The 24,808-nt window shown below is 43.8% G+C and overlaps 1 protein-coding gene across 2 annotated transcripts in view; it reads right to left on the bottom strand.

Moving 5' to 3' along the window:
• The window catches only part of VTA1 (vesicle trafficking 1), a 321,449-nt gene that overhangs the window by 91,223 nt on the left and 205,418 nt on the right, over nt 1–24,808 (bottom strand). For both annotated transcript variants that reach the window (XM_077283110.1, XM_077283109.1), the window contains exon 5: nt 17,652–17,766. In XM_077283110.1, coding sequence (XP_077139225.1) covers nt 17,652–17,766 — 115 coding nt within the window. The remainder of the gene's footprint in view (nt 1–17,651; nt 17,767–24,808) is intronic.

Here is a 24,808-nt window from a genome sequence, read left to right as displayed (position 1 = left end):
GTGAAAATAAAAAATCATTTTTTTCCCACAAAAATGCTTTTTAGCCCCCAAATTTTTATTTTCCCAAGGGTTACCACACCCCTAAACACGCACACGCCCCTAACCCTAATCCCAACCACACCCCTAACCCCAACACACCCGTAACCACAACACACTCCGAACCCTAATCCCAACCCTAACCACACCCTTAACTCCAACACACCCCTAGCCCTAATCCCAACCGATAATGTAATCCAAACCCTAACCCTAACTTTAGCCCCAACAATAACCCTAACTTTAGCCCCAACCCTAACTTTAGCCCAACCCTAACCCTAACCCTAATGGGAAAATGTAAATAAATACTTTTTTATTTTATTTTTCCCTAACTAAGGGGGTGATGAAGGGGGGTTTGATTTACTATTTAAAGCAGGTTATTTTAGCGGATTTTTATGATTGGCAGCCGTCACACACTAAAAGATGCTTTTTATTGCAAAAAATAGTTTTTGCATCTCCACATTTTAAGAGCTATAGTTTTTCCATATTTTGGTCCACAGAGTCATGAGAGGTCTTGTTTTTTGCGGGATGAGTTGCGTTTTTATTGGTACTATTTTTGGGCACGTGACTTTTTGATCGCTTTTTATTCCTATTTTTGTGAGACAGAATGAACAAAGACCAGCTATTCATGAATTTATGAATTTCCTTTTTTTTTTGAGGGGGGGGGGGGGGGGGGGAGTTTATACTATTCCACATTTGGTAAAATTGATAAAGCAGTTTTATTCTTCGGGTTAGTACAATTACAGCGATACCTCATTTTTTATCATTTTTTAATGTTTTGACGCTTTTATACGATAAAAACTTTTATATAAAAAATAATTAAAATTATTTTGCATCGCTTTATTCTGCTTTATTCTGAGGACTATAACTTTTTTATTTTTACGCTGATGACGCTGTATGGTGGCTCGTTTTTTGCAGGACAAGATGAAGTTTTCAGCGGTACCATGTTTATTTATATCCGTCTTTTTGATCGCGTGTTGTTCCCCTTTTTGTTCGGCGGTATGATAATAAAGCGTTGCTTTTTGCCGCCTCTTTTTTTTTTTTTTTTTTTTTACGGTGTTCACTGAAGGGGATAACTAGTGGGACGGTTATAGGTCGGGTCGTTACGGACGCGGCAATACTAAATGTGTGTACTTTTATTGTTTTTTATTTAGATAAAGAAATGTATTTATTGGAACAATTTTTTTATTATTATTTATTTAGGATTTTTTTTACTTTGTCTCAGGGTGGGACATCATGGTATAGTGTCAGATCGCTGATCTGACATTTTGGACAGCACTGTGTCAGATCAGTGATCTGACAGGCAGTGCTGCAGGCTTGCCGGCGCCTGCTCTCAGCAGGCGCTTGCAAGCCACCTCCCAGCAGGACCCGGAAGGAGCCCCGCAGCCATATTGGATCAGGGGCCTGCAGGGAGGAGATGCTCGGAACAACGCGATCACATCGCATTGTTCCGAGGGTTTCAGGGAAGCACGCAGGGAGCCTCCTCCTTGCGCGATGCTTCCCTATGCCGCCGGAATGCTGCGATCATGTTTGATCACAGTGTTCCGGGGGTTAATGTGTCGGGAGCGGTCCGTGACCGCTCCTGGCACATAGTGCCAGATGTCAGCTGTAATAAGCAACTGACAACCGGCGGCGATCGGCCGCGCTCCCCTGTGAGCGCGGCTGATCGTCCATGATGTACTATCCCGTCCTTGGGAATTAAGTCCCAGGTCACCTCGATGGGATAGTACGTCAGATGGCAGAAAGGGGTTAACGGCAACATTCTGTATTTTAGTTGGAGCTATCACTATGATAAAATTAAATTAGTGTGCCCTTTCATTAGGCACCAATGGGAAACAGATAAATGTCGTCACTCTACTAGCATAGATAAGAACGAAAAGAAGTTAGCAGCAATATATTGTATTTTAGGGGTTCTAACACTAGTTGGTATTGTAGAAAAAAAGACCCTTTTCTGCATGTATAGATTAGGCAAAAATATGCCCAGCAGAGATCAATAATGCAATGGGAAATTATAGATCTTCATTAGGTTTCTCACTGGCACATGAGCAAATAAAATCCCAGTATATAAGTCAAGCCCTACGCATTTCATCATTAGTCATGATTGCTATGATCATCAGGGGCTAGAAGTGATGCATAAAGAATTCAATATGATTGCGATATTCTCTTGATTCTCTTGTGGTGGCCAAACCAGCTGGGCGCATATTTGCCGGATTATAGATGCAGAAAAGGGTATTTTTTCTACCCTATTGACAGCATTTACAAAGCCAAGCCTGCTCTTGGGGTTAACCTGAATGTCTGCATATAAGCAAAGAGGGAAAGTCTAATATTAAATCAAGCTTGCTCTCTAACTGATTTATTTAGGGGTTGAAGACATTATTTTTCATTGTGCTTTATTAGATTAGCTGATATCTAGAATCAAACTATAGATCCAGTAAGAGATACCACTGATAAACTGTGGTTAATCTGGCACTTGGAGTGTTTTAAACTTCACAATTGCACAGTGAATTTTTTAACATAATTATTAAAAGTTATGTCTTAATTTTTTCTCAATCCAATTGGATTAGTCAGTGAAAATTTAAGGATTATTTTTGGAAAACTATAAATTTTAGTCTTCAGTGAACTTTTTTCCGCTCTCCTTGATGTCTCCAAAATCATTGGCGGCCATAATTTTTGGTCGACTTTCATCACTGAGTAGAACTGAGGCCCACTGGTCCTTCGTCCAGCGTAGATGCTCCCTGGCCCATGCATGACGATGACTGATGGTGTGGTCAGGTACCCTTGTAGGTCATCTAGCACGCAGATGTAAACTTTTTGAATGGTCTGACGTGACACTTGGGTCCCTCTCACCTCTCTTAAATGTGCCTGGAGTTGTGTGGCATTCTTCATCCAGCTCCAAAAGGCATTATCGCATTGAAACGGTTATCAGTGTGGGATATGGCCAAAAGAAATCAACTTCTATGCATTCCTGGGACTCCTCCAGATTCTGATGCAGCCTGCTGATGACACTAAGCTCAGTGGCTACTTCCGTCTCAGATCATCCTGCTTGAAGCCTCGCCATGGCGAGGTACTATTGCTCAATTGTCAGGTGTCATCTTGGTCGCAAGATGTCAAAATGTGAACAGCATGATGAGGATAAACAACAATTCTAACTGAACCCCAAAATGTATTGGGCGATTCATGGACAAACACCTGTTGTGAATTTTGCCATTAAAGGGGTTGTCCATTACTAGGACAACCTCTTCTTAAACTAAATTTTCAGCCCCGATAAAAGAATAAAGGCTAAACTCACCTTCCGTGCTGGCTCCGTTCCAGCTGTGTCAGCATTCACGGCCCCGGGGCTGTGATGCTGTGGAATGACACGTTATGACCATGACCCAATTAGTGCTGGTGTCCCTGTCCCCGCCTTCAGACAAACTGAACATGAAAAGGACGTTTGGGATTAGCTGCAGCCCTGGCTTCCTCTTCATGTTCAGTTTGTACGAGGGCATAGACCGTGACGCCAGAGCCAATTGGGTGCCATTGTCATGTGTCACAACACCACAAGAAAGCTCTGGAGAGAGCGAGTGCTGACACCGTGGGTACCGGCGCCGGCACGGGGGATGAGTATAGACTTTATTATTTTACCGGGGCCGAACATTTAGTTTAAGAAGGGGTTGTCCTACAAGTGGACAACCCCTTTAAGCTCCTTGTTAGAGAACAGCAAGTTGTGCAAAAAGTACTAAAACATTGAACAGCTGGACATGTGTATTTAAGTTTAGAGACGGTCACATGAAGTTCATCTTAAAAGGTTAGAGTGCATTTTAGGATCATCCTGAGATTTCACACGAAAGCCAAACATCCCTAACGTTTTGTGAGTAGAGTATATTGAAGACATAAGCTAAAATCATACCACTTAAGAAAAGTGTATTTGACACACACAGAAATAAAAGGCAAGAACAGAGGGGGAATGCTCTGCAGAACATCTTACTGTAGGACTTCAGATTAAACGTAAGAGACATATTTTGTTCAGTGTAGTGTTTCTATGTCAACACATTATTTTAGCCTTATTACATTCAGCAGGCTGTTAAATTGTCTCCAGATTGGAATCTCTGTTCACACAACCTATAGCAGCACTGAAGTCAGTATTAATTCAGAGATTTCATAGCCTTCATTTGCAGTATCCAGATGGGTCCATAAGTATTTGCATGGTGGGAGAATTTTTATAATTTTGCTTTACACACGCGTGCTTTATTTGAAATTAAATAAAGACTTCAAAAATTTAGAGACATTGTAATAATTTAGAATTACATATTTTCACAGTCCCTCCATCCTCACAGACTATAAAATAGTTACAAAATTGACGGATTAGGTGTGGCCTGGTATTTCATGCAGAGTTGCAGAGACAAAGGCCCAGATTCAGCATTGCTTCTGCACCTGATATTTCCCTTGTGTGTTTTGTGCTTTTTTTATGTTTGCACCCAATTCATTATTCTATTTGCATCTATTTTAAAGTATATTTTACATGTGTTTGTCTGCTTTTTGTTTTCCACTTTGTGGGAGGAGTTTCGCCATTTTAGTTGCTTTTGCCTGGTTTATCAATTGTGACTTTATAAAAAGTAGAAAAATTTGAAGCAGTTTTACTCCAGTTCCCCTGGTGGATTTTTAAGTATGCTGTAATGTGACATTTTTTGTGACATTTTAGTGCTGAATTGTGACTTTTGGTGCCAAATATCGTAAAAACGCAGTCCAAGGAAGAAAAAAACAACTTTTTTTCCCGCTTAGTGCAAAATTCATGAGTCATAATTTTTTTGCCCCAAACGGCAACTAATACCACAAGACGAAAAAGGAAAGAGACTTAAAAACCCCCCGCAAATAATGAATCACAGCCAAAAAAATTTCAGTTGATTCCAAATGATGAATTCACTTTTGTTACCTGTTCACTCTCCAGCCACATTAGGCTTTGCAAAAAAAATAAAAAATTCCAACTAAAAGGGTTCCCTGAAAAATGCCCACAGGAAAATTGCCCACATGAAAAATGCCCACACGGAAAATGGCCCACACGGAAAATGGCCCACACGGAAAATGGCCAATTGCAGCATCACAAAGTTTCAGATCTATGATATTGGACGTGAAAGGTGAGGATGTTCACATGATTTGTGATCAACTTGTGATTTACAGCTGTCCTAGAGCAAAACTGCAAAAATGCTGAAGATCTGTGGTTTGCAGCAGTCTGTCATTATCAGCAATAGATAGATCTAGTCTGCTCTCCTCTCTCACTGACATTGCCTTACTCCTCCCACCAGCCCAGAACAGCAGCACATGCAGAACCAGCAGCAGCAGTGTGATCCAGAGGAGCCATCACTGCTATCAGTACCCACAAAAGAATCACTGTATTATCTGTGGAGTTACATGGGACTGCAGGTCAGATCTAATACATTATCATCTCAGTGGGTGCCCACCAAAAGTAGGGTGCTGCTGGCTGAGATAGATGGTCCTGGAAGCCCAGAAGGCACCGCAGAAAGGCGAGATTCTGTCGGAATCTGTCAGAGGAGCGGAAGTGCCATAGCAGCTCCGCTCTCCCATTGACTTCAGTGGCAGTGAATCTGGGGCATGCACTTCCTTCCCTGTCCACTTATGACTACCAAGAGTAGGGCTAGGTTCACACTGCGTTAACAGCAGCCCGTTCGACACATGCGTCAACGGGCTGCTGGTAACTCAAGTGCCGGTATGTCAACGCGCTAGCGCAGATAGAGCTAGCAGATGCTCTATCTGCGCTAGCAGTGACGGACCCGGAAACGCTGCAGCCCGCGTCCTAGGGTCCATCACTCAATGACGGCACATCGCTAGCGCACGTCCATTGTGGGCATGCACTAGCGATGCGTCCGACATAGGAATTAATGTCGGCCTTAATGGACTGCGTTACACTGCGTTATGCCGTGGTGTAACGTAGTCCGTTTAACGGACGCCAGCAAGGCAGTGTGAACCCAGCCTAAGAGTGAACAGACCCTACCTAGTTATGTATCATACACATATACTGCAGGTGCAAGCAGGCATAGGATGGAAGGGAATGCAGAGTGGATTTGAATAAGGGTCTCTAGGTCCAGACACACCACAATGAGAGTGGAATAAGGGTCTCTAGGCCCAGACACACCACATTGAGAGTGGAATACTGGTCTCTAGGCCCAGACACCACAATGAGAGTGGAATAAGGTTCTCTAGAGCCAGACACACCACAATGAGAGTGGAATAAGGGTCTCTAGGCCCAGACACACCACAATGAGAGTGGAATAAGGGTCTCTAGGCCCAGACACACCACAATGAGAGTGGAATAAGGTTCTCTAGAGCCAGACACACCACAATGAGAGTGGAATAAGGGTCTCTAGGGCCAGACACACCACAATGAGAGTGGAATAAGGGTCTCTAGGCCCAGACACACTCCAATGAGAGTGGAATAATGGTCTCTAGGCCCAGACACCACAATGAGAGTGGAATAAGGTTCTCTAGAGCCAGACACACCACAATGAGAGTGGAATAAGGGTCTCTAGGCCCAGACACACCACAATGAGTGGAATAAGGGTCTCTAGGCCCAGACACACCACAATGAGAGTGGAATAAGGGTCTCTAGGGCCAGACACACCACAATAAGAGTGGAATAAGGGTCTCTAGGGCCAGACACACCACAATGAGAGTGGAATAAGGGTCTCTAGGCCTAGACACCACAATGAGAGTGGAATAAGGGTCTCTAGGCCTAGACACCACAATGAGAGTGGAATAAGGGTCTCTAGGCCCAGACACACCCCAATGAGAGTGGAATAAGGGTCTCTAGGCCCAGACACCACAATGAGAGTGGAATAAGGGTCTCTAGGCCCAGACACACCACAATGAGAGTGGAATAAGGGTCTCTAGACCCAGACACACCACAATGAGAGTGGAATAAGGGTCTCTAGGCCCAGACACACCACAATGAGAGTGGAATAAGGGTCTGTAGGCCCAGACACACCCTAATGAGAGTGGAATAAGGGTCTCTAGGCCCAGACACCACAATGAGAGTGGAATAAGGTTCTCTAGAGCCAGACACACCACAATGAGAGTGGAGTAAGGGTCTCTAGGCCCAGACACACCACAATGAGAGTGGAATAAGGGTCTCTAGGCCCAGACACACCACAATGAGAGTAGAATTATTGTTAGCACAGTGGAATGACAACTCCTAAGAACAGAATCCGTAGTCTGGGACTAGGGATGAGTGAACAGAACCTGGAGAAGTAAACTGGACCCAGAGACATTTGTTGAAATCCATTCTGCATTTTCTTTGCTGCCCGTGTTGTGCTGTATTGTATTTCAATGGAGCCCATGGAAGTCAAGGACAATTACCCGGCAGCTAATTATTTGCAGGTGTGCAATGATTGTTTAATAAACTTAAGTTATTGTTGTTATTACAACTCCTTAATAAACTGTTCTTAATAAACTTGTTGGTAGTTTTTTATGTGGGCAATTTTCGCCGACATTCTTCTGTGCTGCAGAGCATCTCACCTATAATTCTATACTATTCTCTGTTCTGCAGAGCATCTCACGTATACCTGCATACTATCCCCCTGTCCTGCAGAGCATTTAACCTATAGATCTTTGCTATTCTCTATCCTGCAGAGCAACTCGCCTATAATTCTATATTATTCTTCTGCCCTGCAGAGCATCTCACGTATACATGCGTAATATCCCCCTGTCCTGCAGAGCATTTAACCTATATATCTCACCTATATATCGCATCTCAAATATCATGGATCTGAAACTTTGTGATGCTGCAATTGGCAATTTTCCGTGTGGGCAATTTTCCATGTGGGCAAATTTCCGTGTGGGCAATTTTCCGTGTGGGCAATTTTCCATGTGGGCAATTTTCCATGTGGGCAATTTTCCTGTGGGCAATTTTCTGGTCACCATTTGGATTCTTTTTCACTAATAGACTTTTCTTGATATGATTATGTCCGCTCTTTTATCATATACACAGTTCTGCGAGATTCCAGTGTTGTCTCGCATGCACAGATATTTTGAGGTGTAGCCACAGATTTTCAATGGTGTTCAGATCAGGGGACTGTGAGGGCCATTGTAAAACCTTCAGATTGCGCCATTAGTACGAAGTCTATTATGGATTTTGATGTGTGTTTAGAATCCTTATCCATTTGTAGAAGCCATCCTTTTTCAACTTCAGCTTTTTTTTTATGTTTGTTATGTTTGCATCAAGAATTTGTTTAAATTTAATTGAATTCATGAAATGTTCACTATGTCACTAGCTGCAACACAATTCCAAAGCATGATTGATCCACCCCCATGCTTAATGGTTGGCAAAATGTTCTTTTCCTGAAACACTGTGCTTTTTTTTCCTCCACACATACCTTTCATCATTGTGTCCAAAAAGTTCTACTTTAACCTCATCGGTCCACAGGACTTGTTTCAAAAACACATCAGGCTTGTTTAGATGTTCTTTTGCATACTTCAGATGCTGAATTTTGTGGTAAAAATGCAGGAGAGGTTTTCCTCTGATGACTCTTAAATTAAGGCCCTATTTGTGCAGGTGCCTCTTAATAGTAGAACAATGTACCAAAACTTCATTCAGCTGAATTTTTCGGAAGCTCTTTAGCAGTCAAGCGGGGGTTCTGATGTGCCTCTCTAGCAATCCTATGAAATAAATGTTCAGCCCCGATAAAATAATAAAGCCTATACTAGCCTTTCTGTGCCGGCATCATTCCAGCGGTATCGGCACTTGCATTCCGGGTCTGTGATATGGTGAAAAGATGTGATTCCCAGCGTCCAATCAGCACTGGAATCACTGTCTCGGGCTTCAGACAGACTGAACATGAAGACGAAGTCCAGGTTGAGCTGATTTGGTGCCGGCATCACGTGTTACAGCACCGCACGAGAGCCCCAGGGAGAACGAGAGCTGACATCGCTAGCATCTACCTTCATTTTAGTGAGAAAGCAGGAGAACCATGAAAGAAAAAAAAACTCAAATTACATCCCGAAAGAAAAACAACGTAAATGCATGTCGAATGGGCAACCAAGGATATGAGATAGATTTTATGGAGAATTAAAAAACAAACAAACAGAAAAAAAAAACTCTGCCATCTCATCCAGGGACATAAAAACCATGGGACGTCCTGAAGCAGTCCCTGGGGTGAGAATGAAACTTAATTTTACTGTTATAACAGAAATGTTTCCACTGTAGCTCAAGCTGCCACCTGAGCAACTGATGCCTGTAGTACCTTCCTGCCAATACTCACAACTGCCGAAGCAATGGTGCAAACCCTTTAAAAAGTGTAGAAAAGGTATGCACCTATGATCACGTAGCTGTCTTACATGGTTGCAGAACTGATGCCTGGTGAACAAGCTCTTACAGAACAAAGAGCGCCATGACCCTGCATTAAAAGCCTCAATAATAGCTGATCTACTCCAGCGAGCAACGGTCACCCTAGAGCAGGGGTCTCAAACTGCATTCCTCGAGGGCCACAAACCATGCGATTTCAAGATTTCTTCAGCATTGCACAAGGTGCTGTAATCATTATGTGTGTAGGTGATTAAATTATCACCTGTGCAGTACAAGGAAATCCTGAAAACACGACCTGTTTGCGGCCCTTGAGGAATGCAGTTTGAGACCTCTGCCCTAGAGGGAGTCGAACCTCAGCTTAAGAATACTGGGATGAACTACAAGCCATCCAAACGGAGCTATGAGATTAGTAGAGCTGCACAGCTCTGAATATGTTAGATTAAGCGAGAACCTCTCAGGAAGATGAAAGGCGAAGTACCTAAAAGAATGATAGACATCTCAGGAGCAGTTGAAAGGCGGAGAATCCCGCTAAGGTGAAATGAGGGAGTCAAAACGCCAGTGTAGTGTGTCCCAGGGAAGCAGAAAGACAGGAGTGAGCCTCCCTTGGAGCTTTTCCTGAAGAAAGGGATCACTAGAGGAGAAAAATCACTAGAAAGCCGAAATAGAGCGATCTCTGTGACTCACATTAAGGGAAAGGACCGCAGGGTGACAGGGCCCAATAGGGGCTTTCCAGATTCCAGATGATAATACGGTGGTCATGAGTTTGCCCCACCCGAACCAGGATAGTCAAGGCAGGAACCTGGCTCTTGGGAGTCTACCATAGCTCAATATAAGCTTGCAAAAACTAAAAAGAAGGATACTGCCATAATAACGCTGCTCATAGGGCTCTTAGCCCTGCCGGTAAAGTAAATGACCACATAATTGGGTAAAAGAGGACAACCCTGGGAAAGGTCTGTCTAGATGCTATGGATGGTGCCTTGGGGAATCTGCGATGTGAGTCCTGGACTCAAACTGAAGAATCCCAAGCCAAATCGCTATTCAACATCTTCAGATTAAGCTGGGAGGGATAATTCCCTACTTGAGATTCCTCTTGAATGTGAAAGAGCCCAGGTGTCTGCCCGGACCACCCAAACACCATGCTGGTCCAGGCAATGTATCAGACATCAATCGTCTGAATGACCTGCATTAACAACCAAATGAGAAGGACCTGAACAGCGCTCTCACAGGAGGTGAAAAGCTGGAAGCACTGCCAGTACTTTTCAACCCAGAAATCAAGAAATGTTGGTGAAGAGTAGAATAGCATAAGTGATGAAACCATATACTGAACTAACCACATCAAGGGTAGTCTCAATAGTCACTGAAGGAGTCTAAAAAGTGCCACCCTACTTAGGAAGTAACAATCCTGATGTATCTGATCAAAAGTCTTCAATAAGCTGCAGAAGACTAAAATGATTTGATCATAAAAAGCAATACAGAGTATGTCTAGTTTAAGGCTAAACCTAAGTTTGCTATTGCCTATGCTGCAGGTAGTGTCAGATTCACAAGCTAAGAGATTAAACGCCTATTGTGACAAACACCACCATCATACAAGACCTCAACCTCCACCCAAACCGCTGCATGATCCTTGACAGAAGAGGAGTGAGGACACTGTTGTGATTTTGCTTTTTGCTCCCTCTAGTGGTCATTAGTGATTTGACTCTGGAGCGTCTGTCTTTTCCTATATCCTCACCTGGGCCGTTAGTTCAGGGGCGTTGCTATATAAGCTCCCTGGACCTTCAGTTCAATGCCTGGCATCGTTGAAATCAGAGCTAATCTGTTGTGCTCTTGTCCTCTGATCCTGGTTCCTGTTTTTCAAGCTAAGTCTGCTTCTTTGCTTTTTGCTTTTGTTTTGTTTGGTATTTTTGTCCAGCTTGTTCCTATCTGTATCCTGACCTTTGCTGGAAGCTCTAGGGGGCCGGTGTTCTCCCCCCGGACCGTTAGACGGTTCGGGGGTTCTTGAATCTCCAGCGTGGATTTTTATAGGGTTTTTGTTGACCAGATAAGTTATCTTGCTATATTCTGCTATTAGTAAGCTGGCCTCTCTTTGCTGAACCTGGTTCATTTCTGTGTTTGTCATTTCCTCTTACCTCACCGTTATTATTTGTGGGGGGCTTGTATCTTGCTTTGGGGTCCCTTTCTCTGGAGGCAAGAGAGGTCTTTGTTTTCTTCTCCTAGGGGTAGTTAGATTCTCCGGCTGGCGCGAGTCATCTAGCGATCACCGTAGGCATGATCCCCGGCTACTTCTAGTGTTGGCGTTAGGAGTAGCTATTTGGTCAACCCAGTTACCACAGCCCTATGAGCTGGATTTTTGTATCTTGCAGACTTACACGTTCCTCTGAGACCCTGTCCACTGGGGTCATAACAGTATGCCAGGCCAGTATTAAATGTTTAATGCATTGCAGAAGTGGGATTATAAGAAAGAAAATTGAGGTTTTTTTTTTCCCTCTCTCATTTTTTTTTTTTTCTTTTCCCCTTTACCTCAGAGTGGCTTAAGCTTGCTGCAGACATGAATGTCCAGACCTTGATTACAAGTGTGGACCAGCTTGCCGCTCGTGTGCAGGGTATACAAGATTATGTTACCAGAAATCCTAGGTCTGAACCCAAGATTCCGATTCCTGAACTGTTTTCAGGAGACCGATTTAAGTTTAGGAATTTCAGGAATAATTGTAAATTATTTTTGTCCCTGAAACCTTGTTCGTCTGGAGACTCTGCTCAACAAGTAAAAATTGTTATTTCATTCTTACGGGGTGACCCTCAGGATTGGGCTTTTTCGTTGGCGCCAGGAGATCCGGCATTGGCTGATATTGATGCGTTTTTTCTGGCGCTCGGTTTACTTTATGAGGAACCCAATCTTGAGATTCAGGCAGAGAAAGCCTTGCTGGCTATGTCTCAGGGCCAGGACGAGGCTGAGGTGTATTGCCAAAAATTTCGGAAATGGTCCGTGCTGACACATTGGAACGAGTGTGCACTGGCCGCTAATTTTAGAAATGGCCTTTCTGAGGCCATTAAGAATGTTATGGTGGGTTTTCCCATTCCCACAGGTCTGAATGATACCATGTCCCTGGCTATTCAAATTGACCGGCGGTTGCGGGAGCGCAAAACCGCAAATTCCCTCATGTTGTTGTCTGAACAGACACCTGATGTGATGCAATGTGATAGAAAAACCGCAAATTCCCTCATGGTGTTGTCTGAACAAACACCTGATTTGATGCAATGTGATAGAATCCTGACTAGAAATGAGAGGAAAATTCATAGACGCCGGAATGGCTTGTGCTACTACTGTGGTGATTCTACACATGTTATCTCAGCATGCTCTAAACGTATATCTAAGGTTGTTAGTCCTGTCACCGTTGGTAATTTGCATCCTAAGTTTATTCTGTCTGTAACTTTGATTTGCTCACTGTCATCTTATCCTGTCATGGCGTTTGTAGATTCAGGTGCTGCCCTGAGTCTTATGGATCTCTCATTTGCTAAGCGCTGTGGTTTTATTCTTGAACCATTAGAAAATCCTATCCCTCTTAGGGGTATTGATGCTACACCATTGGCAGAAAATAAGCCGCAGTATTGGACACAGGTTACCATGTGCATGACTCCTGAACACCGCGAGGTGATACGTTTTCTCGTTCTACATAAAATGCATGATTTGGTTGTTTTGGGGCTGCCATGGTTACAGACCCATAATCCAGTCCTTGACTGGAAGGCTATGTCAGTGTCTAGTTGGGGCTGTCGTGGTATTCATGAGGATTCCCTGCCTGTGTCTATTGCTTCTTCTACGCCTTCGGAAGTTCCGGCGTATTTGTCTGATTATCAGGATGTCTTCAGCGAGTCTAAGTCCAGTGCATTGCCTCCTCATAGGGAATGTGACTGTGCAATAGATTTGATTCCAGGCAGTAAATTTCCTAAGGGAAGACTGTTTAATCTGTCGATACCTGAACATACCGCTATGCGTTCATATATCAAGGAGTCTCTGGAGAAAGGACACATCCGTCCGTCTTCTTCCCCTCTTGGTGCGGGATTCTTTTTTGTGGCCAAAAAGGACGGATCTTTGAGGCCTTGTATTGACTATCGGCTTTTAAATAAGATCACTGTCAAATTTCAGTATCCTTTGCCGCTGTTGTCTGACTTGTTTGCCCGGATTAAAGGTGCCAAGTGGTTTACCAAGATAGACCTTCGTGGTGCGTACAACCTTGTGCGCATTAAGCAAGGGGATGAATGGAAAACCGCATTTAATACGCCCGAAGGTCATTTTGAGTACTTGGTGATGCCTTTTGGGCTCTCTAATGCCCCTTCAGTTTTTCAGTCCTTTATGCATGACATTTTCCGGAACTATCTGGATAAATTTCTGATCGTTTATCTGGATGATATTCTGTTTTTTTCTGATAATTGGGACTCGCATGTGGAGCAGGTCAGGATGGTCTTTAAAATTTTGCGTGAAAATTCTTTGTTTGTCAAGGGCTCAAAGTGTCTTTTTGGTGTACAGAAGGTTCCCTTTTTGGGGTTCATTTTTTCCCCTTCTGCTGTGGAGATGGACCCAGTCAAGGTCCGAGCTATTCTTGATTGGACTCAGCCCTCGTCAGTTAAGAGTCTTCAGAAGTTCTTGGGTTTCGCTAACTTCTACCGTCGTTTTATCGCTAACTTTTCTAGCATTGTGAAACCTTTGACGGATATGACCAAGAAGGGCTCCGATGTGGTTAATTGGGCTCCTGCTGCCGTGGAGGCTTTCCAGGAGTTGAAACGTCGGTTTACTTCGGCGCCTGTTTTGTGCCAGCCTGATGTCTCGCTTCCCTTTCAAGTTGGGGTGGATTCTGTGGTGGATAGGTTGCAGCGGATCTGGAATCTTGTGGTGGACAACTTGAAGTTGTCACAGGAGAGGGCTCAGCGCTTTGCCAACCGCCGCCGCGGTGTGGGTCCCCGACTACGTGTTGGGGATTTGGTGTGGCTTTCTTCCCGCTTTGTTCCTATGAAGGTTTCCTCTCCCAAATTTAAACCTCGTTTTATTGGTCCTTACAAGATATTGGAAATTCTTAATCCTGTATCCTTTCGCCTGGATCTACCTGTGTCGTTTGCTATCCACAACGTGTTTCATAGGTCCTTGTTGCGGCGGTACGTTGTGCCTGTGGTTCCTTCTGCTGAGCCTCCTGCTCCGGTGTTGGTTGAGGGCGAGTTGGAGTACGTGGTGGAGAAGATCTTGGATTCTCGTCTCTCCAGGCGGAGGCTTCAGTACCTGGTCAAGTGGAAGGGCTATGGTCAGGAAGATAATTCCTGGGTGGTCGCCTCTGATGTTCATGCGGCCGATTTAGTTCGTGCCTTTCACGCTGCTCATCCTGATCGCCCTGGTGGTCGTGGTGAGGGTTCGGTGACCCCTCACTAAGGGGGGGGGGGGGGGGGGGGGTACTGTTGTGATTTTGCTTTTTGCTCCCTCTAGTGGTCATTAGTGATTTGACTCTGGAGCGTCTGTCTTTTCCTATATCCTCACCTGGGCCGTTAGTTCAGGGGCGTTGCTATATAAGCTCCCTGGACCTTCAGTTCAATGCCTGGCATCGTTGAAATCAGAGCTAATCTGTTGTGCTCTTGTCCTCTGATCCTGGTTCCTGTTTTTCAAGCTAAGTCTGCTTCTTTGCTTTTTGCTTTTGTTTTGTTTGGTATTTTTGTCCAGCTTGTTCCTATCTGTATCCTGACCTTTGCTGGAAGCTCTAGGGGGCTGGTGTTCTCCCCCCGGACCGTTAGACGGTTCGGGGGTTCTTGAATCTCCAGCGTGGATTTTTATAGGGTTTTTGTTGACCAGATAAGTTATCTTGCTATATTCTGCTATTAGTAAGCTGGCCTCTCTTTGCTGAACCCGGTTCATTTCTGTGTTTGTCATTTCCTCTTACCTCACCGTTATTATTTGTGGGGGGCTTGTATCTTGCTTTGGGGTCCCTTTCTCTGGAGGCAAGAGAGGTCTTTGTTTTCTTCTCCTAGGGGTAGTTAGATTCTCCGGCTGGCGCGAGTCATCTAGCGATCACCGTAGGCATGATCCCCGGCTACTTCTAGTGTTGGCGTTAGGAGTAGCTATTTGGTCAACCCAGTTACCACAGCCCTATGAGCTGGATTTTTGTATCTTGCAGACTTACACGTTCCTCTGAGACCCTGTCCACTGGGGTCATAACAGGACACCAAATACATCAAAAACCTGCTATGACCGAGACACTGCCAAAAGTGACCACAAAGAACAAAAAGACAGCGCCACAATGGATGGTGAAAAAATAGGAGCTTACATTTATTCTGCCTCCTGTAGCGACGTTTCGGTCAACAGACCTTTATCAAGCTTGATAAAGGTCTGTTGACCGAAACGTCGCTACAGGAGGCAGAATAAATGTAAGCTCCTATTTTTTCACCATCCATTGTGGCGCTGTCTTTTTGTTCTTTGTGGTCTTGATACTGGCCGGGATGGGCTCCCTGGTTTTGGACGTGCGCCCTTGTGTCCGCTGAGACCTTCAATTTATATATGAAAGGGTGGGGTTTTGACATTTTTTTTGTTTTGACTGCCAAAAGTGATGCCACCGTGCCGAAAAATGACCACTGGGAACCCGAGGCAACTCAGGCTGCAGCAAGGGACCTACTTGAAGAACCTTAATCCTATGACTAGGAGTTGGAAAGTCTGGACTCCACGCAAACTCGCCACGCTACGGTGGATGGGCATTAGTTAACATAGAGTGAAAAGGACTAAATACTCCAAATGCCTGATCGCTGACTGTGTCAAGGAAAACGGTCCTGTCCTCTCAGTCAATATGTAGTGTGAAACGGAGTGCACATTTACACTCTCTTACTCTGCCAAACAATGCTTCAAGATTTGCAATACATAAAGAGAGATGGTTAGCGCCTACAAAGGCCAAGACTGGTCTGAGATGCAGACCATGTTGCCTCCAACTGAAATTACAAAAAACTGGGGAGGCCTGATGCTAAGGCTTGGTGTGGTCTGCGGGGGAGGAACCAATATTTATTAAGGATATATTAATAGTATCAGCCTCCAAGGGGGTGCACACAGTAAAATAGTTTCTGTGCCCTCCAATGAGGCGACCAAGAAAAACATTTTAATTATTGAGCGTGCCTCAATTAATGATGGGTTGTAGATAATATACAATATTTTTTTCACTTGATATTTTATATTACTTATATGCCAAGTAATATGTATTGTTTGGCTTTCCCATACTTGTTTGTTGCAGCCTTTTGGCTGCACTTTAGTCTGCATGTGTAAAACATCTGAAACAGAGTAAGGCAGCCAAATTGTGCACCCACACACCCAGCAGATGTTTTAATTTGTATAATAAATTAAATTCATCATAAAAAGAAAAAAACAAACGTTTAACGTGCATTTCCAATGCCATATTCAGAGTACTTTCCTTGCAAAGACTTACTGTATATTTTCTATACACTAGGCAAATAGTCTGTGCAAAGAGGAAGAGGACTAGAGCTCTAGTGCCACCTATAGGAAGTAGCTATCCTAAAATCAAAATTGAATTTCCAACGAGCCTTGTCACGACTTAGGATAAAAGCCAAAACCAGAATGGCAAGGAGAAACATTACCCCTTGGATTCCTGTGCTATACACTGTTACATTGCGTGGCGCTACATACAGTATACACACATGCTCTGAATAATTGCACTCGCACACAAGATTCTTGACACTGCCTATGGCAACAAAACAATGATTTATTGCACGCTTACATTCCAAGTTCCAATACTGGACTGCAAACACAAGCAAATTTCATTAATTTTGTTTCTGATTTGCTTGCAATGTTGGTGCAAACACTTGCAAAACAATAAAGTCCCTTGGTGTTGGTTGCAAGATTGTTCATAGAATCCGCTTGGCAGCCCCCACATGATCTAACAGCAAGGATGTAATTAGTTGGCTGCAAGCCAAACTCACCCTTACCAATACCTGCCAATGCTCTTTTAGCACAGCCTGGGTCCTCCATTTGTCTATGTGCCATCTCTTTCAAACAGGGGGTAGGCATATGCGACGACTGTAGATAGTCAGTGGCCACAGCAGTGACATTTTGGGGTGGGTTGGAAAAACTCACATGTTTAAAATACAGAATGTGTTATTTTTAGTCAATTATCGTACTCTGCGATAGCTCATTATTAACGGAAGCAATGACAAGTGCGAACAGAGGCTTGTTCATTCACACACAAATTGGAAAATAGTCTTAATAGTGGGGAAATGTCATGGCTTGAGCTTTCACTTTGCAGTAAATGTAGCCGCTGAATAAATTATGTTTTTATTAACAGAATTGATAACTTACTGTAGTCTTCTTCGCCTTCAAATCCAACAGGTCCAGATTCCGGAGTCATGCCATTCTTTAAGCAATTGTGAATGTAAGTAGCCTTCCATCTGGCATACTTTCTGTGCTGAATGTTCTGTTTAAAAATCAATTTGAAACAATTAGATTTTCCATACAAAATTTGAAACAATGGTTTAGTCACTGTGCAAGGTAAGTTTTTTTTCTAATCCATTAGTCGGATCAGCAGCCAAAGAGTGTTTCATTGAGATTATCAATAATAAGTTAAAAGAGGAACTTTCACCAAATGTCTCATGTTAAACTGGACACAATATATAATAATGGCTGCAAACTGGAATAAAACTTTTTTCGTTACAGAAAGATTACTAAGTAAGTATTTACTTAACTCATTAGTAGACTTTTGTTAAGTCTCAGTGTGTGTTATCAGACAGTTTTCACTGGGGGAGTGTCATTTTTTCCTCCTAAATGATATTGACCATTAAAAAGCAGGCAAAAACACACTGGTAAAAGAACATGCTCCCACTATAGCTTAGATCAGGTTTCTCAGTATGTGAAAACTATCTGATAACACCCACTTGGACTTAATGAAAATTAACTCTACAGACATGCTGACAAGATGCCATTCCCTCGGCTGCAGATTTTTGTCATGGGTGCCCTCCTCTCTCTTCGCGCAGATACCAGCCAATGTGATTCACCTCTCCCGTGTTCTTCTCTAAAACTGCACCCTATCCGATCTGCCCACCTTGAAGACTTGCCTTCTTTCCCCCCCTTTCAACTGTCTAATTTGCAGCTTACAACTTCCTTCTCCCTGCTGCTATCACCAACACTGATAAGTAGAATGGGGTTGAAAAGATACACCTAAGAACATTATGGTGTTGCATCTTTGTAATACTTTAGGGGAAAAATTAAAACTTAGAAAGTTTCTTAAAGGTCATTTGTATTCCTATAGGGATGAAATACTTAAAATTAAAAAGAATTTCAGATTGTCAGCATGCTATATAATATTCACAGTCCAGAGAAAATGCAGACGCACTGCCGTTATATGTTGGACCCTTATGCCTCAAAGTGATCACCGTGTATGCCTATTTAGTCAAATAAAAAAGAAACGCTGAACTTTGCTGTACCTGGGTGCTGCTTGAGAAAAAAACAATATGTAATGTCCAAGTTGAAGAAAAATGAAAGCGCACTCACCGGTATTCAGCAGACAGCGATTTTATTCATGTGCAATATTGCAGTGCAGGGAGGGTAGACAACGCATGGTGGATGACAGCTGTTTCGTCATCCACCATGCGTTGTCTACCCTCCCTGCACTGCAATATTGCACATGAATAAAATCGCTGTCTGCCGAATACCGGTGAGTGCGCTTTCATTTTTCTTCAACTTGGACATGCTATATAATATTGGCTTTAAAAAAAACGATACTACTGAAGCATGGCTTTACTACAAATTTGATAATTTGCAAAAATCTGAAACATCATATGGTGGTAACGTGCACATAGATCAGTTTTTCAGCCTTCTCAATGTCCTGACGGAGCTCTAAAAAGGGTAACTCAATTCCAACAGATGTCCAAAGGTTCTTTGTTATGTCTTTTTTTAGTGTGAGTAAATCTCTTGTAATTGGACTCATATGTAGCTTTGCCCATACACCCAACTCACAGTTACCATAAATGCACTTCTGGGGAAAGTGAAAGGACCATTGTGCCATAGTGACACAGGTCACTGAAGGCTTGACAGCAAAGTATTTGATGCATTGAAGATTCTTAAAACCTTAAGTAATGCATTAGTAATGTCTTTCAGTTACCCCCTCTCTTCTTACCAGGCTAAAATACTTTATTACCATCAAAATTACATATACAGCGGTTTACAAAAGTCTTCCCCTCCACCCCCCTTGGTCTTTTTTCAGATTTTGCTACCCTCACAACCTGAAATATCACTTTTTATAGGGTTTCCATCAGTTCATATAAAGAACATGCCTACAACTGTGAACCCTTGGTTTTCTATTTATCGTGACGCAAACAACAAATAGGACAAAATAACTGAAAACTTCAGTGTGCATAACTATTCACCCCCTTAAAGTCAGTACTTTGTACAGCCTCCTTTTGTAACAATTACTCTATGATCTTTCCACATCCTGCCAGAGATTTTTGCCCATTCCTCAAGGCAAAACTGTTCCAACTCCTTCAAATTAGATGGTTTCCTCTGGTGGACAGTAATCTTCAAGTTTGACCACAGATTCTCAATTGGATTAAGGTCTGGGCTTTGACTAGGCCACTCCAAAACATTTAGGCTATGTGCCCACGTTGCAAAAATGCTGCGTTAATGTCTGCAGCATTTCCGCCACTCCTTGCTGTGGGTAAAACGCATGCGGAATTCGCATGCGTTTTCCCGCAAAACACAAGCGTTTTTAGCTTGCAGACTGCTTGCGCTTTTCCAAGCGATTTGAAGTATCGCTTGGAAAAGTGATTGACAGGTTGGTCACACTTGTCAAGCATAGTGCTTGACAATGCAGCATCAATAGTAAAATATAGAATGTTAGAAATAATAAAAAAAATAAAAAATATGGTTATTCTCACCTTCCGAACGGCCCGCGATCTCCTCAGCAGTGCTCCCGGTACGTTCCGTTCCCAGGGATGCTTTGAGTGAAGGAGCTTTCTGACGTCATGGTTGCGTTACCGCGACGTCATCTCAGGTGATTTGCGCAGTGCATCCCTGGGAACGGAAGCGGCCGCGTGCACTGCTGAGAGGCAGGAGGACTCCGGGGGCGATCGGAAGGTAAGTATATCCCTATTTTTTATTTTAATTATTTTTTTTTTACATGAATATGGATCCCAGGGCCTGAAGGAGAGTCTCCACTCCTCCAAACCCTGGGTATCATCCACACATGAAGAGCTCACTTTACGAAGGGTGGGCATAGCCACAGGCATAAAGTGAGCATTTCAATGCAATCCTATGGCGGCGGAATTGCATCGATTAATAATGAACATGCTGCGGATTTTACCGCTATGCGAATCCGCAGCGGGAAAATGCACAGCATGGGCAGAGCAACTGCGGAATCCCATAGGATTGCATGGGAATGCGTTTTTTTAAGCGTTTCCGCTGCGGCAAAAACGCGGCGGAAACGCATAAAAAAACGCAACGTAGGGACAGAGCCATACACGTTTCCTCTTAAACCACTGGAATGTTGCTTTAGGAGTGTAATTTGGGTCATCATCTTGCTGGAAGGTAAACCTCCTTCCAAGTTACAAAACACAGACAAACAGGTTTTGCTCAAAAATATCCCTGTATTTTTCACAATACATGTTCAGCTCGACTCGAACCATTTTCCCTGTCCCTGCTGCCCCAAAACATCCCCACAGCATGATGCTGCCACAACTTTCACTGTGGTGCTGAGCTGTATTGGTTTGGCGCCAGACATAACATTTACCTTGGTGGACAAAAAGTTACATTTTAGTCTCATCTGACCACAGAACCCTCCTCCATACATTTAGGGAGCCTCTCACTTGTCTTTTGGCAAATTCAAAAACGAGCCTTACAATTTTTGGGTTTAAATAAAGGCTTTTTTTCTGACCACTCTTCCATAAAGGCCACCTATATGGAGTACAAAAAGAAAGGAAAGCGCTCCTAAGTACAATACCCCAGCAGTGAAGGAAGGTAGATGAATACTGTGACAAAGTAATGAAGGAGAAGTATGATTGACTGAGCGTGCTTGGTTCAGTGATATCAACCTAGGAAATGCTACAGCACACTAAGTGCTGAAAGGGGTCAATTGGCCATGTTTAGTCTAGGTTGTTGAAGAGGTGGAGAGTGGGAGGAATCCAGAGGATAAATCCACAGCCTTCTAGAGCATTCAGTGTGGGGTGGGCCTGGAGGTGCAAGGTCTGGATCTGTGTTTTCATGTTAAGGAAGACTGAACTTGTTGTTTGTTCCTAAAGAGGGAGGATTATACCATAGCAACAAGGACTGTGCCATACGTTATGTTTTTGTTTTTCTGTTAGTGCAGGAAGGCCAGTTTTATTTCGCTAATGTTTATGCAGTTCTTTTAAAAAGACCAGTGGAAGATTTAAACCATGTTCCAAATTATTATGCAAATTGGATTTAAGTGTCATAAAGATGTAATTGTTCTATTTTTCAAATAAACTCATGGATGGTATTGTGTCTCAGGGCTCAATGGTTCCCTGAAATCAATCTTAACCCCTTTCTGACCTCAGACGGGATAGTACGTCCGAGGTCAGAAGCCCCGCTTTGATGCGGGCTCCGGCGGTGAGCCCGCATCAAAGCCGGGACATGTCAGCTGTTTTGAACAGCTGACATGTGCCCGTAATAGGCGCGGGCAGAATCGCGATCTGCCCGTGCCTATTAACTAGTTAAATGTCGCTGTCAAACGCAGACAGCGGCATTTAACTACCGCTTCCGGCCGGGCGGCCGGAAATGATCGCATCGCTGACCCCCGTCACATGATCGGAGGTCGGCGATGCTTCAGCATTGTAACCATAGAAGTCCTTGAGACCTCTATGGTTACTGATCCACGGTAGCTGTGAGCGCCACCCTGTGGTAGGCGCTCACAGCACACCTGCATTTCTGCTACATAGCAGCGAACATCAGATCGCTGCCATGTAGCAGAGCCGATCGAGTGGTGCCAGCTTCTAGCCTCCTATGGAGGCTATAGAAGCATGGCAAAAGTAAAAAAAAAAAAAGTTAAAAAAAAATTTGAAAAATAAATAAATATATATATAAAAGTTTAAATCACCCCCCTTTCGCCCCAATTATATTCAACCCTATAGAGAACCTTTGGAGTATCATCACGCAAAAGATCTATGAGGGTGGGAGGCAGCTCACATCAAAACAGCATCTCTGGGAGGCTATTCTGACTTCATGCAAAGAAATACAAGCAGAAACTCTCCAAAAACTCACAAGTTCAATGGATGCAAGAATTGTGAAGATGATATCAAAGAAGGGTTCCTATGTTAACATGTAACTTGGCCTGTTAGGATGTTTTGGAGTTAAATAGATTTTTTGTTCAGTGAATGTGACAGCCTAAAGCTGCAAATTCCACAAATGAGCATTTTCAGTTCTTTAAAACATATCAAATGTTTAGAAATTCTACTGTGCCTAATAATTTGGAACAGTGCATTTTGAGTTTTTATTCATTTTGGAGATTATACTGTTATCATTGGGAGGTTTCTTCAATAAAATTCAATGTATAATCTAACGGGTGATGACTTTTATTAGACTGACTGTCATTTGCACCGACCATTTAGGAAAATCCGAGAAAAAGGTCATTTACATAATTTGGAACATGGTGTAAAGAGTCAGTGTTCCTGTGTCTACCTCTATGTGCAGCCAAGTGAGGCAATCTAACACAGTTAGTGCTTGAAATATGGGCAAGATTCTGCGGAAACAATTGTGATGGCAGGAACCAAACTGCATGTTCGGGGCGAAAGTGGCCATAAGGATGGAACAGGGGTCAGACAAAATGGAGGAGCTGATCAGGCACCTAGTCCAAAGCCAGCAGCAGCACCTGCAACAGCAACAGCTGGCACAACAGGAGATGAGTAAGCTGCTGATGCAACAGCTCCAGCAACAGCAGTCGCAGCAAAGCAGAAAACAGCAGCAGCAGATTGAATTACTCACAGAGGCGTTTCATGGCAATGGCGGCAGATCCGACCCCAGTGTCGGCTGATGATTTCATTATCTGAAAGGTGGTGAGGAGAGCCTTGTAGAAAATTACCGCGAGTGAGACATATAGGCCTTTTTAACTGTTTTTGAAAGAGTCGGCGGAACGATAAACTCCTGCCAGAGCAGGGGGCAGAAGGAAGTCTTGGCGCTATACTTAACGGGGAAGCCATGAAAGGCGTACTATGATTTTGCCTTACAGGACGCCAAAAATATGTTAAATTGAATACAGAAATTTTGGCAACCTTAGGGGTGACAATGACTGTCAGGGGAGGAGTGGGTCCACTGCTATGCATATGACAGTGACAAACCCCATCGCTCCCAAATGTTTTAACTGCTGCACCTCGTCCAAAGGTTGTTACAGCCGGAGTCCTCTACCCCAGTGCAGATGGTAAAGCGCACTGTAATTGACCGGATCGTGCACTTCCTTCCGATCCAGACGCTGACTTGGGTTAATCAGGAAGATCCCCCGAACGCCGATGACTTGGTCAGACTGGTCGAAAGGTATCAGGCGGTCGACTGTTCCTTGCAAAGGCAACACTCTCCGTACTGGGGGGCAGGGGTTAAAAAGAGTGTAAGGCGCCCAAAGTCCAAGGGGTTGGAGGTGGTCATGCCAAGGGCATCATGGGGCGGGATGAAATTTGCTTGAGTTGTCACAGCCCAGGTCATATAGCTGCTCATCGTCCCCTGACCACTGAGCAAATAGACTGTAGCACGGGACACCGATGTTCATTCTACGCATATCCAGCTTGCAGTTCGGACTGTTCACACGGCGAGGGGATCCAAGCTTGTCCTGTAAAAGTGAATGGTCTGCAAATTACTAGACTAGTAGACTCGGGAGTTTGGTGACCCTTGTGAGGGCCACACTCCCTCTCCAATTGATCCCTCGGAATAAGGTGGGCGTCCACTGCATTCACAGGGATGCTAGACTACCCGGGGCCAGAGTGGCCATTGAGGAGGCCCAAGGTACCGAGTCCCATGAGGTTGGTGTGGTCCAGGATCTATTGCCCCATCTACCTTAGACCGGGACTTTGTGTAGTTTTGGAACTTGTGGGGTAGGGGAGGAGACCTAGATTGCTCGGGTAAGAAACAGGTTGGCCCTAAAAAAGTATCACCAACCCCAGAGTCTAACGGGCTTCCCTTCTGTGTAATAGGAGAAGGCAGTATCCCCTGAGGCAGACATCACTGAGATCGGGGTGGAAAGCATTGGTGTTCTTCACCTCCCCGGACAGATGCAGGTAAGACAGAGAAGGGAAACTGGAAGTAAATCCCAGGCTGGCCTGACATAAGGAAGCAAACCATGCCTTGGTGAAATGCACGCCAAGAATTGGAAAGGGGCATAGACACAACTAGTGGAATGCAGGCTACTATGGGGACATCTCCTCTCTGCAATTGAATGGGCCTTATCAGCTGACACCATTGATAGAAAGCATGACTATTAAAGCCAAGTATTCTGCTTTGCATACATTACATAACAGTATCACTCC

The sequence above is a fragment of the Ranitomeya variabilis genome, chromosome 2 (genome assembly GCF_051348905.1).
Source record: "Ranitomeya variabilis isolate aRanVar5 chromosome 2, aRanVar5.hap1, whole genome shotgun sequence".
NCBI lineage: Eukaryota > Metazoa > Chordata > Amphibia > Anura > Dendrobatidae > Ranitomeya > Ranitomeya variabilis.
The sequence above is the reverse complement of the archived record's forward strand: the minus strand, read 5'-3'. Positions and strand labels throughout refer to the sequence as shown.